The 14,249-nt window shown below is 51.4% G+C and overlaps 2 protein-coding genes across 10 annotated transcripts in view; both read left to right on the top strand.

The window, feature by feature from the left end:
- Window positions 1-3,389, top strand: part of LOC103617884 (UAP56-interacting factor-like) — an 11,009-nt gene extending 7,620 nt beyond the window's left edge. Inside the window, 5 exon segments of the mRNA XM_017737603.1 lie at window positions 1-39; window positions 467-510; window positions 592-666; window positions 1,305-1,416; window positions 2,173-3,389. The exon segment at window positions 1-39 is cut by the window's left edge and continues 19 nt beyond it. Coding sequence (XP_017593092.1) covers window positions 1-39; window positions 467-510; window positions 592-666; window positions 1,305-1,416; window positions 2,173-2,268 — 366 coding nt within the window. The 3' untranslated portion in view covers window positions 2,269-3,389.
- A 4,770-nt stretch (window positions 3,390-8,159) lies between these two features.
- LOC108447477 (serine/threonine-protein kinase PAK 3-like) lies at window positions 8,160-13,589 on the top strand. 9 transcript variants are annotated; one of them, XM_017737619.1, is made up of 7 exons: window positions 8,160-9,168; window positions 9,422-9,485; window positions 10,349-10,458; window positions 11,217-11,329; window positions 11,725-11,823; window positions 12,248-12,444; window positions 12,758-13,589. In XM_017737619.1, exons 4-7 carry the CDS (start codon window positions 11,248-11,250, stop codon window positions 12,857-12,859), a joined length of 480 nt encoding a protein of 159 aa, XP_017593108.1. In that variant the 5' UTR covers window positions 8,160-9,168; window positions 9,422-9,485; window positions 10,349-10,458; window positions 11,217-11,247; the 3' UTR covers window positions 12,860-13,589. The 9 variants fall into 9 exon arrangements, 5 of the variants coding, with proteins under 5 accessions (XP_017593108.1, XP_017593107.1, XP_017593106.1 ...); XM_017737618.1 differs by having other exon boundaries at window positions 11,126-11,329; XM_017737617.1 differs by having other exon boundaries at window positions 8,161-9,168; window positions 11,234-11,329.
- Window positions 13,590-14,249: the final 660 nt, after the last annotated feature.

The raw sequence follows: 14,249 nt of genomic DNA, 5'->3' as shown, positions 1-14,249 counted from the left end.
GTGCAGCCGTGGTTCTCCAAAGCCCGCTTCCAGAGAGGGGTCAGTATTGAGACATTTCTTCTGAAGTCTGCTGGTAGTGACAGACCTTCCAATTTTACCAGCCTTTGTTGTAGCTTTGCTTCCAAACGTAGCTGGGGGAGGGAGGTGGATGACCTGAACGCTGCATGTGTTGGTAGGAAAGGAAAGCATTTGCAGGCAACTTTTAATGCAGCTTGGTATTCTGGCAGCTGGGAAGTAAATCCTGGGAGGGTGATAAAAATAAACCTTGCAGTTTATAGAGCAGCACAAGCAGGGCAAGGTAAAGCCATCCCATACACATCACTGCCAGTGGGAAACCCCAAATTAGCACATTTCTTAACAACTTGTGAGGAAGGAGCTCTTCAGATACACCAAACAAAATCCTGGAAAAATCGTTGTTTCTGAGAGCTAATTCTTTTAAGTAATTGTTTTTAAATATATCTTACAGCAGATGGATTCTCAAGGAGAAGGGAAACCGCCAAGGATGAGAAGGTAATTGGTGAACAAAGGCACAATGCAAATATGACGTGCTCTTTCACGCTTGAAGCTGGATGAATCTCCCTGTCTCGGCAGGTGGCAAGTGAAACCCAGCCCGGGAGCAATTCTGACGGTTTCTGTGGTTAATCCCCAGGCAGGCCAGACCAGCTCGTAAGTAAATGAGGTGATTTGTTAGGGTGGGAGCCCTACAAAAGCCATCGAAAATCCCTTTAGCATTATTGCAGCATCACTTCCATAATGAGTGTGCAATGAATGGTTCAGATCCAAAATGGTTAGCAAATGATGTCTGGTTCCTTTCCCAGCATATCAAAAGGAGATAAAAATCTCCTGTATTTACCTCTAATTACGTGGTAATCTGTAATTAACGTGCCCTTGTTTGTTATGCAGAGTGAGTAGAAATGGAAGCACCATTGTGGGAGGAGGTGGCAGGCTGGTTGTGCTGGTTGTGGGGTGTTGGGAGAAACAGTGTGCCCCAAAGGGGCTCAGAGGCTGGAAAGGGGCAGCTGCAGGACCTGGCACCCACGTGGGGGCAGAGAGAAGGATGGGTGAGGGCCCTGTGCATGTTCTGGGTGCCAAGAGCACCCCTCAATAGCCTGGATGTGACAGTCCCCAGTGCTGGAACTCTGCCTGCACGGCTGCTCTCCTGGCTGCCTTTTGACTCTGCCAGGGGTCAGACACGCCATAGGATGGATGGTGTGGGTGTCTTCTTGACTCCGCACTGGTTTGGAGAGGGTGGGGAGTGAGCTGCCTTAGCATCCTGAGTGACTGCAGCTGTGTGCTTTTCCCAGGCCTGGATCCAAGCGCCCATTCCTGCGAAGCCAGAGACCCCCGGCACGGGTGGCCAAGCCCCAGCCCAAAGGGGTGCTGCTGAGATTCAACTTCCGCGCGATGGGCAACCAGGTAGAGGATTGTCGACGAGACAGGAGGCTCCTGGCTCCCTGCAGCAGCCCTGCCACTGAGCTGTTAACGTCACACTCAGGTTTCTGGGGCTGCCAGCTGGGTTTATCTAACAGAACCTGGGAGGAAAGTCCCGTAGCTGTGTTGGCCAGGTTGCTCACAAAGCTGAAGGCACTTGAGAAGACTGTTCAGCAACTACAGACTCAGCCCAGTTTTCCCCACTCTGATGGCCTGTCTTGGCCTGTCCATGTGCTTGCTTGGAGCAGGGAGATCCTGCTGATGAGTAGTCTTGGCGAGAGGGGACTGTTTCACTGTCAGTGCTTCCCATTCCTCAGAGACACACGGCACTTCTGGGCTTTGCTCGCTCTTTGCTTTGGTGCCCTTCTTGGTGTCATATTTTACACTGAAGTATGGTCCAAGAGCCCTGGGGCAGCTGAGAAATCCTGCTCCACCTTCTTCATTGCCGGCGTTTCTTGTCTGGACAGTTTGGTTTTACTTGATGCCTTGTGCTCAAATGCCATCTGCTTGCTCCTGTTCTTGCCGAGGATGCCCTGTGTCTTGGGGCTGGGAGCTGCTTGGAGGTTTTCCAGCCGCACACAGTCTGTCGAGCTCCCTGTCTCTGTGTGCTGAGTGATTTAATTGACTAACCAGCTGTGAAACACCGGCCTGACTGATGGGCTCTAATCAATACCCTGCTACAGGTTTGGCTGTGCTTTGCAACAAGACAAGGGACTGACTCGCTCTCGCTTTCCCCTGCAGACCAGCCTGACGCTGGATGAGAGGTTCTCTGGTCTGAGGAATAAGAGGCGCTTTACAGCGGCCAGGAGCGCCGGACGGACGGTCACCATGCCTTAGCACCGCGTGCTCGTCACAGGGACTGCCTGGAACAGTCCAGGCTCCATCACTAGGGCTCAATAAAAGTCGCTAGATTCCCTTCGAGATAGCTGATTTGGCAATGTGCTGTCTCCTTCCTTATACACAGAGTGAATGAGTGATTGAGGGCAGGGATGAGGCAGGATGAGAGTTTGGGCCAGAGCACAGGGCAGGTGAGACATGGGCAGGGCGGTGGACAGGGCTGAGTGGAGATGAATTTGCTGGGAAGCTGTAGGGCTGGCACAAGCCCAGTCCTCTGGCCAGGGCACCCTATGCTGACCAGGGTGACTCCTGCAAGTGGGAGGGTGTACCATGGAGCCTTCCCTACATTGTCCTGTTGGGTGGGACAGGGTTGAGGATGCTGTGCCTGCCCACATGAGAGACACAGGGAAGCAGGGATGCTCCACCTGCCCACAATCCCCAGCATCCACCTAATTGCCCAGCTTGTGCTTGCAGGCATCCCTGCCCAGAGGTTTGCAGTGTAAGACCCCTCCACCCTGAAAACATGTTGCTTTTCCCTGACAGTCAGGCCCGAGCACCTTGCATTTCTCTGTGGATTGCTGTGTTGTTCTGACTGCTGCTGCTGGCCCAGCTGTGGGGACGGGGTGAGACGTGCCATGCCGTGCTGCTGGAGTGACTGTCCTCAGCACAGAGCACAGACAGGCTGCCCCAGCCCAGATCACATTTTCCAGTGCTGAGTAGTTCTACATTAGGGTTTTTGTAGTTGCAGCTCCACCCATGCTCAAAGCAGCAGCATAATCAAACTAGCAGCAGCACTCTGATGAACATTGGCCGAGATGTTAATGAGCTGGGTTTAGACAGTTGTTAATGAAGCCCTGCATCAACCCTGAGTAACTGCTCCATTCTCCAGCCACTGCTGGAACCCAACACTGAACATGCTGGACACAGCCTGTTATTGGGCTCTAAGCTGTACTTAAAAAAGGAAATATTTGATAGACTGCTTTACATTTTACACCGAGCATCTTTAACAAGAGACTGGACTTGGCATTGATTTTACAGGAATGTGTGAAATGTTGTTAGTTGACGAAGCCGTGATGTATGAGTCCAGTGCACTGAATAAAAACCTAACTTGTCAAATGTCACCTCTGATTATTTCCTTTCCTTCAACAGCCGTTTGGTGCAAGTTCAGCTTCTCAGCGTGACACTGCATGGGCTGGTGCTTTGGGGGAAACGGGGTCCCCACTGGTGCCCACCTGCAGGCAGTTTACTGCTTTAAAAGCTGCCTCCAAAGCAGTGTGAGGTTTTCAATAGGTATTTCGTAAAATCATTGCTGTGAGCTCTTTTGCCTTGAATGTTATTGGCAAAATTATCAGAGCAGTCCTGGCTCCAAGTATGTTCAAAATTAAACAAATGCACCCCAACGCCCAGGTTAACGAACTCTGGAGGAGACGTCACCCCTTTACGCAAATAATCTATATGTCATGGAAAGTTGAAAAGTTGAACAAGAAACACTGTCACAAATGGCAGTGTCCCTGATTTCAGTTGCCTCCTGACTATAAATATGGACAGAAGATGGCAGACTTGCTAGGAAAACCTGAGCACTTCTTCAATCAGGTTGCAAAGGGATGGAGCCCTTCAATCCTGAAAGAACAGCTGAGCGTGCACCCTGATTCTATTATCCACAGAAATGTTTTTTAGCAATCTGTACCTTACAATCTTTTAACCATTCCTTAAATTAAAGGCTGAGGTGATAAAAACTGCTTTTTTTTCCTAGCTTGATTCCCTTGCAGTGCTGGGTGACTTTTTATGTACAGGAGATAAAACAGGCTTTGCACCGAATTCACAAGTAGCCAAAATGCGTAACCATTACACTAAAACCATACTGGGAGAGGCCACAGTGTGAGCTCACCCCAACAGGCATAAAATCCCCCTTTCTGCTACAGTACTAAAATACCCACAGAATAACTGTCTCTAACAGAATTATCCCTGCTGTGGTGCACAGGGTGAGCTGCTGCACAGGCCTTGGCTGTCCTTTGGGGGAGGGTGTTTGTGTGCTCAGCTGCTTCCTGAGCCATTGCCAGGGGCACAGGTGGCCTGTGTTCATCCAGGGTCTGACAGTTCCCGTGCAGTGTCCTGTGCTGGACAGGTGGCCCAGCAGTTCCCCACCTGGGGAGTGGCAGCAGCTGGCTTTGGCCGAGCTCCCTGCCAGGATGGCTGCACACAGGCTGGGGCCACTGTGAACGGGCAGATCTGTCACCTGGAAAACTTCTACTGTTTCAGGCCAGGCAATGTCACGTTCAGAGTAACATCTCAGATGGTGTCTGAGAAGTTTAAAAATGTAGAAGCAACTGCACAGGGTTAGAAGAAAGTCCCCCATAGTGCATCCCAGGGGAGGGGAGACACCAGCACAAGTGTGTGGTCCTGCTTGGTCACTGCACTGAACCCACAGTACCACTGATCTGTGTCTTCAGTATTTCACAGCACTTGGTGGAGGATTCTTCCACTATTGCTTTTTGCTTTCTATTTGTCTGTGATCCCAAAGGGCAGTATTAAGAATTTTCAGGGCAAGAGCAGAAGCTCTGGCCCAGCCAGACTGATTGGTAGATATTCATCTGTAAGCTTGAATCCCACAGTCCCCACAAGGATCCACAGCTGAGGTCAGAGGAAGCAGCCAGCCACAGGATTTGCAGGGGACAAAGGGACCCCTTTTCCCCTACACCTGCATGTTGCACACAGACCTCTTTGCTGGAAGGGCAGTCTGTGTGCCAGGACAGGGTGATCCCCAAATCCAGGCAGCACAGCACCGCAGGACTGAAGCCTTCACTCTTCAGTACCTTCTCAGGGATCCTGGCTCAGTCCGTTCTGCTGAATTTCCCCCAGACATCACGCACAAAGTATTTCGGGTCTGATCCTTTTGTGATCAATAATGGCTCAGCTATCTCCCAGTGATATGTTGCTGACTGAAGGCCAGTGTGTTCCATACAAAGGGAATTTCCCTTAGATCCCCAAATTAGGCATGACATATGCAGGCAAAAATAAAATAAAAAACCAACCCAAGCCAATTGAAGAATGCAAGGATCTTCATGAGGTTCAAGGCTTAAAAGCAGATTCTGCTTATCAAACACAGAGCAATTGCATTAAAATGTGGTTCTATGAGGCTTTCTTTAGCACTTCCTAATCACAGCTCCAGAGGCATTTTTGGAAGGTAAATATGCAGCACCTAACAAGAACTGATTACATGGTAGGAGAGGCAATTATCCATCCATAGAGTATCCCAGCAGTCGTGTAGCATTTTATTCAGGTAACTGGGCCCCGGACCTTGCAAGCGGCTTCTGATTTATGTCTCCCCACTGCCCTTTCGCATTCTGAGCCACGGGCATTCGTGCCTTTGGGGCTTTTGTGTGAGCGTTCCTTGACCCATTTCAGGGTGAGCCGCTCGCTCGTCTTCCCTTTGTTCTGCCACGGCCGATTCCTGGGTGCTTTTTCTCGCTGCCACACGCGGGGATCCGCAGTCCGGCTCTGCCGGTGCCGGGTTTGCAAGGCAGAGGCCGTGGCGGCTCCGATGCTCCCGGCGCAGGAGCGCTTCGGGCCTGAGGAGCGGGCGCTGCTCTGCGCTGCCGGGGCAGATGCGAGCGCAGCTGCGAGCGGAGCCTGAGGGCAGCGGAGTGTGGAAGGGCACAGGGCTGTGTGTATTTGTGTGTGCGAGGGCACAGGGGTGTGTGTGAGTGTGGAAGGGCACAGGGCTGTGTGTATTTGTGTGTGCGAGGGCACAGGGGTGTGTGTGAGTGTGGAAGGGCACAGGGCTGTGTGTATTTGTGTGTGCGAGGGCACAGGGGTGTGTGTGAGTGTGGAAGGGCACAGGGCTGTGTGTATTTGTGTGTGCGAGGGCACAGGGGTGTGTGTGAGTGTGGAAGGGCACAGGGCTGTGTGTATTTGTGTGTGCGAGGGCACAGGGGTGTGTGTGAGTGTGGAAGGGCACAGGGCTGTGTGTATTTGTGTGTGCGAGGGCACAGGGGTGTGTGTGAGTGTGGAAGGGCACAGGGCTGTGTGTATTTGTGTGTGCGAGGGCACAGGGGTGTGTGTGAGTGTGGAAGGGCACAGGGCTGTGTGTATTTGTGTGTGCGAGGGCACAGGGGTGTGTGTGAGTGTGGAAGGGCACAGGGCTGTGTGTATTTGTGTGTGCGAGGGCACAGGGGTGTGTGTGAGTGTGGAAGGGCACAGGGCTGTGTGTATTTGTGTGTGCGAGGGCACAGGGGTGTGTGTGAGTGTGGAAGGGCACAGGGCTGTGTGTATTTGTGTGTGCGAGGGCACAGGGGTGTGTGTGAGTGTGGAAGGGCACAGGGCTGTGTGTATTTGTGTGTGCGAGGGCACAGGGGTGTGTGTGAGTGTGGAAGGGCACAGGGCTGTGTGTATTTGTGTGTGCGAGGGCACAGGGGTGTGTGTGAGTGTGGAAGGGCACAGGGCTGTGTGTATTTGTGTGTGCGAGGGCACAGGGGTGTGTGTGAGTGTGGAAGGGCACAGGGCTGTGTGTATTTGTGTGTGCGAGGGCACAGGGGTGTGTGTGAGTGTGGAAGGGCACAGGGCTGTGTGTATTTGTGTGTGCGAGGGCACAGGGGTGTGTGTGAGTGTGGAAGGGCACAGGGCTGTGTGTATTTGTGTGTGCGAGGGCACAGGGGTGTGTGTGAGTGTGGAAGGGCACAGGGCTGTGTGTATTTGTGTGTGCGAGGGCACAGGGGTGTGTGTGAGTGTGGAAGGGCACAGGGCTGTGTGTATTTGTGTGTGCGAGGGCACAGGGGTGTGTGTGAGTGTGGAAGGGCACAGGGCTGTGTGTATTTGTGTGTGCGAGGGCACAGGGGTGTGTGTGAGTGTGGAAGGGCACAGGGCTGTGTGTATTTGTGTGTGCGAGGGCACAGGGGTGTGTGTGAGTGTGGAAGGGCACAGGGCTGTGTGTATTTGTGTGTGCGAGGGCACAGGGGTGTGTGTGAGTGTGGAAGGGCACAGGGCTGTGTGTATTTGTGTGTGCGAGGGCACAGGGGTGTGTGTGAGTGTGGAAGGGCACAGGGCTGTGTGTATTTGTGTGTGCGAGGGCACAGGGGTGTGTGTGAGTGTGGAAGGGCACAGGGCTGTGTGTATTTGTGTGTGCGAGGGCACAGGGGTGTGTGTATTTGTGTGTGCGAGGGCACAGGGGTGTGTGTATTTGTGTGTGCGAGGGCACAGGGGTGTGTGTATTTGTGTGTGCGAGGGCACAGGGGTGTGTGTGAGTGTGGAAGGGCACAGGGCTGTGTGTATTTGTGTGTGCGAGGGCACAGGGGTGTGTGTGAGTGTGGAAGGGCACAGGGCTGTGTGTATTTGTGTGTGCGAGGGCACAGGGGTGTGTGTATTTGTGTGTGCGAGGGCACAGGGGTGTGTGTGAGTGTGGAAGGGCACAGGGCTGTGTGTATTTGTGTGTGCGAGGGCACAGGGGTGTGTGTGAGTGTGGAAGGGCACAGGGCTGTGTGTATTTGTGTGTGCGAGGGCACAGGGGTGTGTGTGAGTGTGGAAGGGCACAGGGCTGTGTGTATTTGTGTGTGCGAGGGCACAGGGGTGTGTGTGAGTGTGGAAGGGCACAGGGCTGTGTGTATTTGTGTGTGCGAGGGCACAGGGGTGTGTGTGAGTGTGGAAGGGCACAGGGCTCTGTGTTTGTCGGTGGTTGCGGGGGCACATGGCTGTGCGTGTCCGAGCTCACCGCGGGCTGAGGTGCTTGGTGTGTTTCAGGGTGGAGTGGTCTCTGTCCCCGTGTGTGCAGTGGCGCTTTTGATGAAAGGACTCCTGTTGGCATACTGTGAAAGCAAAACGCTCTCTCTTGGGGTTGCCTTGTTGTGTGGGATTTTCCAGCACAGGCGTTTTATTTTCCTGACAGCATCTGGTTAATTTTCCCTCTCCCATTGCAGGGCACGTCACGGGTGGCTACCGAGAAACTCCTCGTTCGGGGAGTGGAGAGGAACCTTTGGTGTCCAGAATTGTACAGCAAGTTGTGAGCTTGGCGTGTTGCAGTTGAGTGCCAGCCTGGTGGGCTGACAGAAAGTTCCTGTCAGTGTCTTTGCAGCAGCAGAAGCTAAGGGATCCCTGGCTGTTTTCTCCTTTTCTCTTGAAGAGCTTTTGAACAGCTGCAGGAATGATTTTGCAGACAAAAGACTGCTTGCTGGTTTTAGCCGTGATGGAGTATCTAATTCACAACCATAAGTGGCAATGTCTACTCTAGCCCATTGTTAGTTTCAACATCTCAGAATGCTATTTCTCTTTAGTGCAGCTGGATGTGTAGCTGAGGATAAATAAGATAATCAGTGTGATACGACTTCCTGTCCCTCATGCTACTGTCTGTCCACAAAGCATAAAAGCTGCATTAGGGCCTCCTCTGGCTCTGTCTGTCTCCGAAGAGGAGGAAGACAAGAAGGCTGGAGAGGAGGAAGAACAAAGTGAACTTCCCTCTGTTCTTGGAGACGATTGTGAACTTCCCACAGTTCTTGAAGACGAGGGTGAATTTCCCACCATTCTGGAAGATGACAGCAAAGCTCTAGCAGCGTGGATCGAGGATGGTGAATGTTTCGCAGTGTGGGATGAGGAGTAGGAACATCCTGCGTCGTGGGAAGAACAACAGCAAAGATCTCGGAGCATGGGAAGAGGAGGGCAAACATCCAGCAGCATGGGACCAGGATGGGGAACATCCAGTGGCGTTGGAAGAGGATGGCAAACATCATGCAGCATGGGAAGAGGAGGGACAACATCTCTCCATGTGGGAAGAGCACCGTGAACGTCCCACTGTTTAGGAAGAGGGTGGTGAAGCTCCATCATTTTGGGAAGAGGACAGTGAACCTCTCTCTGTTGAGGCATCATGGGCTGAGCATTCTGACAGCAGCACAGCCTTACAGACAGAGGGGAGAGGTGAGTGGTGCCTGATGCAGCTGGGTACGTCTGCTCTCTGCCTTGTCTGCCAGAGCAGGCTGTTGTGTGTGTGTGTGTCTGAGCATCAGCTGTACTCAGTGTTCCTCTGCAGCTGAATGTCATAGATGTCATTTATTGCTCTTGCCCACCTGAGTAAAAGGGGCTCTCAGCCCCAGAGAGTGGAGCTGCATTTTGGCTCCGCTGCAAGGCAGGATCTCCATCTTGGAGTGACTGCCTTTCCTGTTTCTTTCAGGGAACACCGTGAGCGTGGAGGAACCTGCCAAGAAATACACTGAAGTTGAGCCAGTTGGCCAAGGGTAAGTTCAAGTCAGTGACCTCTACACAAGCAGGGGCCAGGTATTTTGCTGGAGGGCAGTGGTATCTTTCAGAACAGGACATGCTGGCTTGGTCTTATTCTCTAAAAATGTTTAATGCATCAGCTGGTGGAGACTGCCATTATTGAGGGCCAATTTATAGTCCCAGGTTAGGACAGTAACTTCAAAGGATACTGCAAGACCTAATTAAGGAGAGATCCTGCTTGGGATCAGTTTTGGGTTTTAGTCCTCCTGCAGCAGATTCATAGAAAGGGAGAGATAAATGAGAAGATGTATGTGGAAAGCAAAATGCTCTCTTGGGGCTGCCTTGCTGCATGGGATTTTTCAGCACCGGCAGCAAAGCTCTCTCCTAAACTCTACAGTTGTGTTTAGGTTTGGTGTCAGTGGCAGCCCATGACAGTGATCATATCAGTAATGTATGCTGTGTGTTTGCTCTGTTATGCAATCCCAAACAGCAGCAGTGGCATTTGAAATAATAACCAAACCCTTTCTCAACTATTTTGCTCTATTTTCACAAGACTAGAATTGCTTCCTGCTTGCAAGATATGTGAATATTAATAATAGTGGTGATAAACTGAGAAGATTGTAGGTGCAGAGAATGTTGTTAGAGTTTTGTGGGTGATGGATGAGAGACCCATTTCTCCAGGGCTTCCAAGGCCAAATGTCTTTGGCCATGTGTCCTGTAAGCAGCCCCTGAGGGGGGAACATCACTGACTGTGCTCTGGTGTCCCATCCCAGGGCACTTTGCACAGCCTGGCTCCCTCACTCCAAAAAGACTCGCTGCATGTTTGTTGTGGTCTCATGCCACAGCCTTCTCCAGTTAATGGTCTTCAATGTCCTTTTAGGTGGCCATAAAGAAAATAAATCATGAACAGCAGAACCAGGAACAAGCTGTGAATGAGATCCTGGTCCTCAAGGACAAGAAGCATCCCAACATTGTCAGCTATTTGGACAGGTGAGTGCTTCAGGTATTGTCCCGTGCACTGGTCCTGAATTAATCTTTTCTGGCAGATGTAGTTTGTAGCTTGTTTAGGAAAAAACCTGACTTGGCCACAGCTTCCTAAAACAACAGCCTGTCAGTTCACTACGTCCCTGTTGTTTTGTTGCTTTGGTTTAGTTTTTTCTTGAAGTTGACCCTATTTTCTGTGTCTTATGAGAAGTGCTGATAAAGTGTGGTAGAAATTATTTCCCTTGGCTTCTCCCCTGCTCTTTTCCCTTGCTGTGGATGCCAGGAAGACAAGGTTCTTGTTTCCAGAAACATCTATTTTGCCCATTTTTCAATTGCCTTGCCTGTTTCTGAAGGTTCTTTAGGCAAGGTTTTCCAGACAGTTGACCACTTTTGTGCTAAGTGGTGCACAACCTCCTTCTGTGCATAACTCAGAGTTGTGTTGCCTTGCTGCTGGAGTTACTGGTGGAATTGCTGAGTTAAGGTGGTGAACCAGCTGGTGGCAAGTGGTGTGGTTCCAGACTGATCTCAGCTCCTCCTAAACTGCATTTTCACGTGCTTGCCATGTAAGGCATCTCCTTTTTCACAGGTGTCTCCTTCTCATTTAGACTGTGCAGATTCCAAGGATGGTAGCCTACAGGAATGTCTCTCCATTTTACTCTGTGTTCATTTACAACTGACCTGGAAGCAAAACTCCCCTGCAGTCTTTTGCATATGGTAATTTAGCTGTGCACATTCATGTCCATGCCACTGTTTTCTTCTTTCTGCTACCTTGTTGATGAAGATCTCTGGTTGGTGATGGAGTACATGGATGGAGGAACTTTCCAGGATGCTGTTAGACAGACACATGTGGCTGAAGAAGACATAGCAGCTGTCAGCTGTGAGTAAGGGCTCCTGCTTGTGCTTCCCATGGCTTGGACATGATCGTCCTTTGAAAGAGATGGTGAGAACTGGAACGGCTTCATGCTCAGAGCTTTGTTTCTGTGTTGTTTTTTATGCCCTGGAGAAGAGAGAGCCTCTTAAATGAACCACCTGTCAGTATCCTTGCACTTCTTCTCTCTTCTTGTACTCTTAGACTGTTGTTGTACTCTGTCTCTCTCTCTTCTGATTTTATTTGCTGTTCTCAACTTTTCTTTGAACTCTTTTGTCTGGAGCTGGGCTGCACTGCACTTCTTGCCTGTCAAAGCAAAGTTGCTGGTGGCAGAATTCTAAACTGTCCTTTCTTGTATATTCAGGTCATTAATTTTTATCCTCATGTTTCTTGTTCTCTATCAGTGTCTGCAAGCCCTGTATTTCCTTCATTCGAGGCAGGTGATCCAGAGAGATCTGAAAAGCTCCAACATCCTTCTGGAATGGATGGCACTGTCAAGTTGGGTAGATATCCTTGGTCAGGCACAGTGTTCCTGGGATGTGGGTGTGGGGCTGCTTCCCAGTGATGGCCAGTTCCTCAAAAGTGGTGCTGGTGGAAGTGCCTGGATCCTGCTGCCAGCTGAGAGCAGCTGCAACGTGCAGAGGAGTCTGGAGAGAAGCAGGGTGTCAAGAGTGGCTTTGCTTTGTGTATGTCCCTTCCAGAGGGGAGGGAGTTAGAATCTAAAGCTTCAAGTGAATACATAAAAGCCACTGCCTGAAACCTGAGGGTATCTTTAAGTGTCCAGTTGCATATTTCCTTGGCTACAGCCCTGAGGCCTTTTGCAGCTTAGTGCAATTCAGTGGTGCATTCTTAGACTTAGAGCTGGGAATTCTTTTGCTTGGATTTTTAATTCCCGCTGACTCTGACAGTGTTTGTTTTTGTCCTCAGCTGATTTTGGCTTCTGCACTCAGCTGACCCCTGAGCAGGATCAACAGAGCTCTGTGGTGGGCACTGCTCACTGGATGGCCCCAGAAGTTGTGAACTGTTCTCCGTATGGCCCCAAGGTGGACATCTGGTCTTTTGGGATAGTGACCATCGAGGTGGTAGAAGGAGAACCTCCTTACTTCAAGCAAACTGTGGCCATGGTAAGTGGCAGATGTCCAAGTGTTTGCGTGGGCCTGTGTGCACAGAGTGGCTCTGCACTGGGATGAGCCGCTGGATGTTTTTGGAATTCCCAGAGGACTCACTGAAATTGGCTGTCAGGGCAAACTCGTTTGGATGTAGCTGTGGCTGCATCAGGGTTTGGGTTTTTATTGTTGGTACGGAAAAGTGATCTCTGGACAGCATCTCTGTCTGGGTGGACACTGCCTCTGGAGCCTGGGGTTTAGAACCTGGGGTGGCTCTGAGCACCTGTGGGTATGAAGGGAACTGGTGCAGTGTTGTGCTGGCTTTTCCCAGGCTCGCTGTCTGGCCCGGCAGAACGGGACCCCGCCCTGCAGGAGCCCGGGCGCCTGTTGGCTCTGCTGCGGGACTTCCTCAGTGCAGCCTGGAGCCCCATGAGGAGCACTGCTGCAGGTAAATGCAGGGGAAACAGTAGCACAAGGGAGGGGTTTTCTTGTCAGGCCCCTGTCCTATAATCTGCAGTCTCGGTGCTTTTCAAATGGAGAGCAAGCAGAATCCTAGACTGGTTTGGGTTGGCAGGGGCCTTTCAAGGTCATCTGGACCAGGTGCCCTGCGATGGGCAGGGCCATCTTCAAGCAGATCAGATGGCTCAGAACCCTGCCTGACCTGACCTTAAATGATTGCAGGGGTGAGGCACCTACCACCTCTCTGGGCAACTTCTGTCAGTGTTACCCCACTCTCCTTGTAAAATAAGTCTTCCTGATGTCTAATCTGAGTCTACTTCCCTCTCTTGAATTTAAACCACTCCCCCTTGTCCTATTGCACCAGAGCCTGTAAGGAGCTTGAGTTTGGAAAGTAATGCTTCATTTCTTTATTTTTTATTCTTTGGGCAACATCCATTTTTATCATCAGCCAAGCCTCTCTCCAGCCTGACACCTCTGATCACTGCAGCAAAGTAGTTGAGGGAGCAGCAGAGATGAAGCACTTGAAGACAGCTTTTTGTTATGCCAGTTAGGACAACTGGTTAGTTATGCTAGTTAGGAGAGCTAGTTTGTTCTGCTAGCTAAGATAGCTCGTTATGCTAGTTAGGACAACTAGTTTGTTATGTTAGCTAGGACAACTAGTTTTTTACACTCGTTTTTTGAATAAAAACTCTGTTAAACCTCAACTCCCTTGAAGTATTCCTTCCTTCTCACCCTGTGAATTCAGCTGGCTGGAGCCATGTGAGGGGAGAGTGGGCCCAGCCGTGCCCAGAGCTGAGCCCTGGCAGAACCCAGAGCAGCATCTGCAGAGCCAGGCTGGAAGGAGGCCCTTGCAGCCTTCTCGAGTGCATCCGACTCTTGTTTACAAACTTTGGGTGGTGAAAAATGCCCCTGGTGCTAGAAGAGGACAGAAGGGGCCCAGGGAACGCTCAGCTCTTCCATGCAAGGGAAAAGCGCGGCCAGTGGCGGAGAAAACCCATGCGTTTATCCCCTCTCACTTCGGCCAAAAACTTGAATCATGTGGCAAGTCAAATAAGGGCAGGGGAGGAGCTGAGGCCCCTCCGTCCCTGCCAACCAAAGCGTCCTTTGCGCGGTTCTGAGGCTCCCGGGCTCTGTCTGGTAGCCTCACGGGTGTTTGTTTCTGTCGTGCTGGCTCCCAGCAACCCAGGCCCCTCCCGGCACAGGGTGGGTGCTGGAGGCTGTTAGCAGGGAGATGCGATTTCGGGATACGCATTTGGTGGCCACCTGAGAGTCAAGAGAAGCCTCGGTCTCAGCTGGTCGCCCGTCCCGTCCTTTCTCTGCCCTCCTACCCCCTCCAGCCCCGCCCCTCATCGGCGGTCCCCGAG

Source organism: Corvus brachyrhynchos, unplaced genomic scaffold, assembly GCF_000691975.1.
Source record: "Corvus brachyrhynchos isolate BGI_N302 unplaced genomic scaffold, ASM69197v1 scaffold346, whole genome shotgun sequence".
In the NCBI taxonomy this organism is placed as follows: domain Eukaryota; kingdom Metazoa; phylum Chordata; class Aves; order Passeriformes; family Corvidae; genus Corvus; species Corvus brachyrhynchos.
The sequence above is the reverse complement of the archived record's forward strand: the minus strand, read 5'-3'. Positions and strand labels throughout refer to the sequence as shown.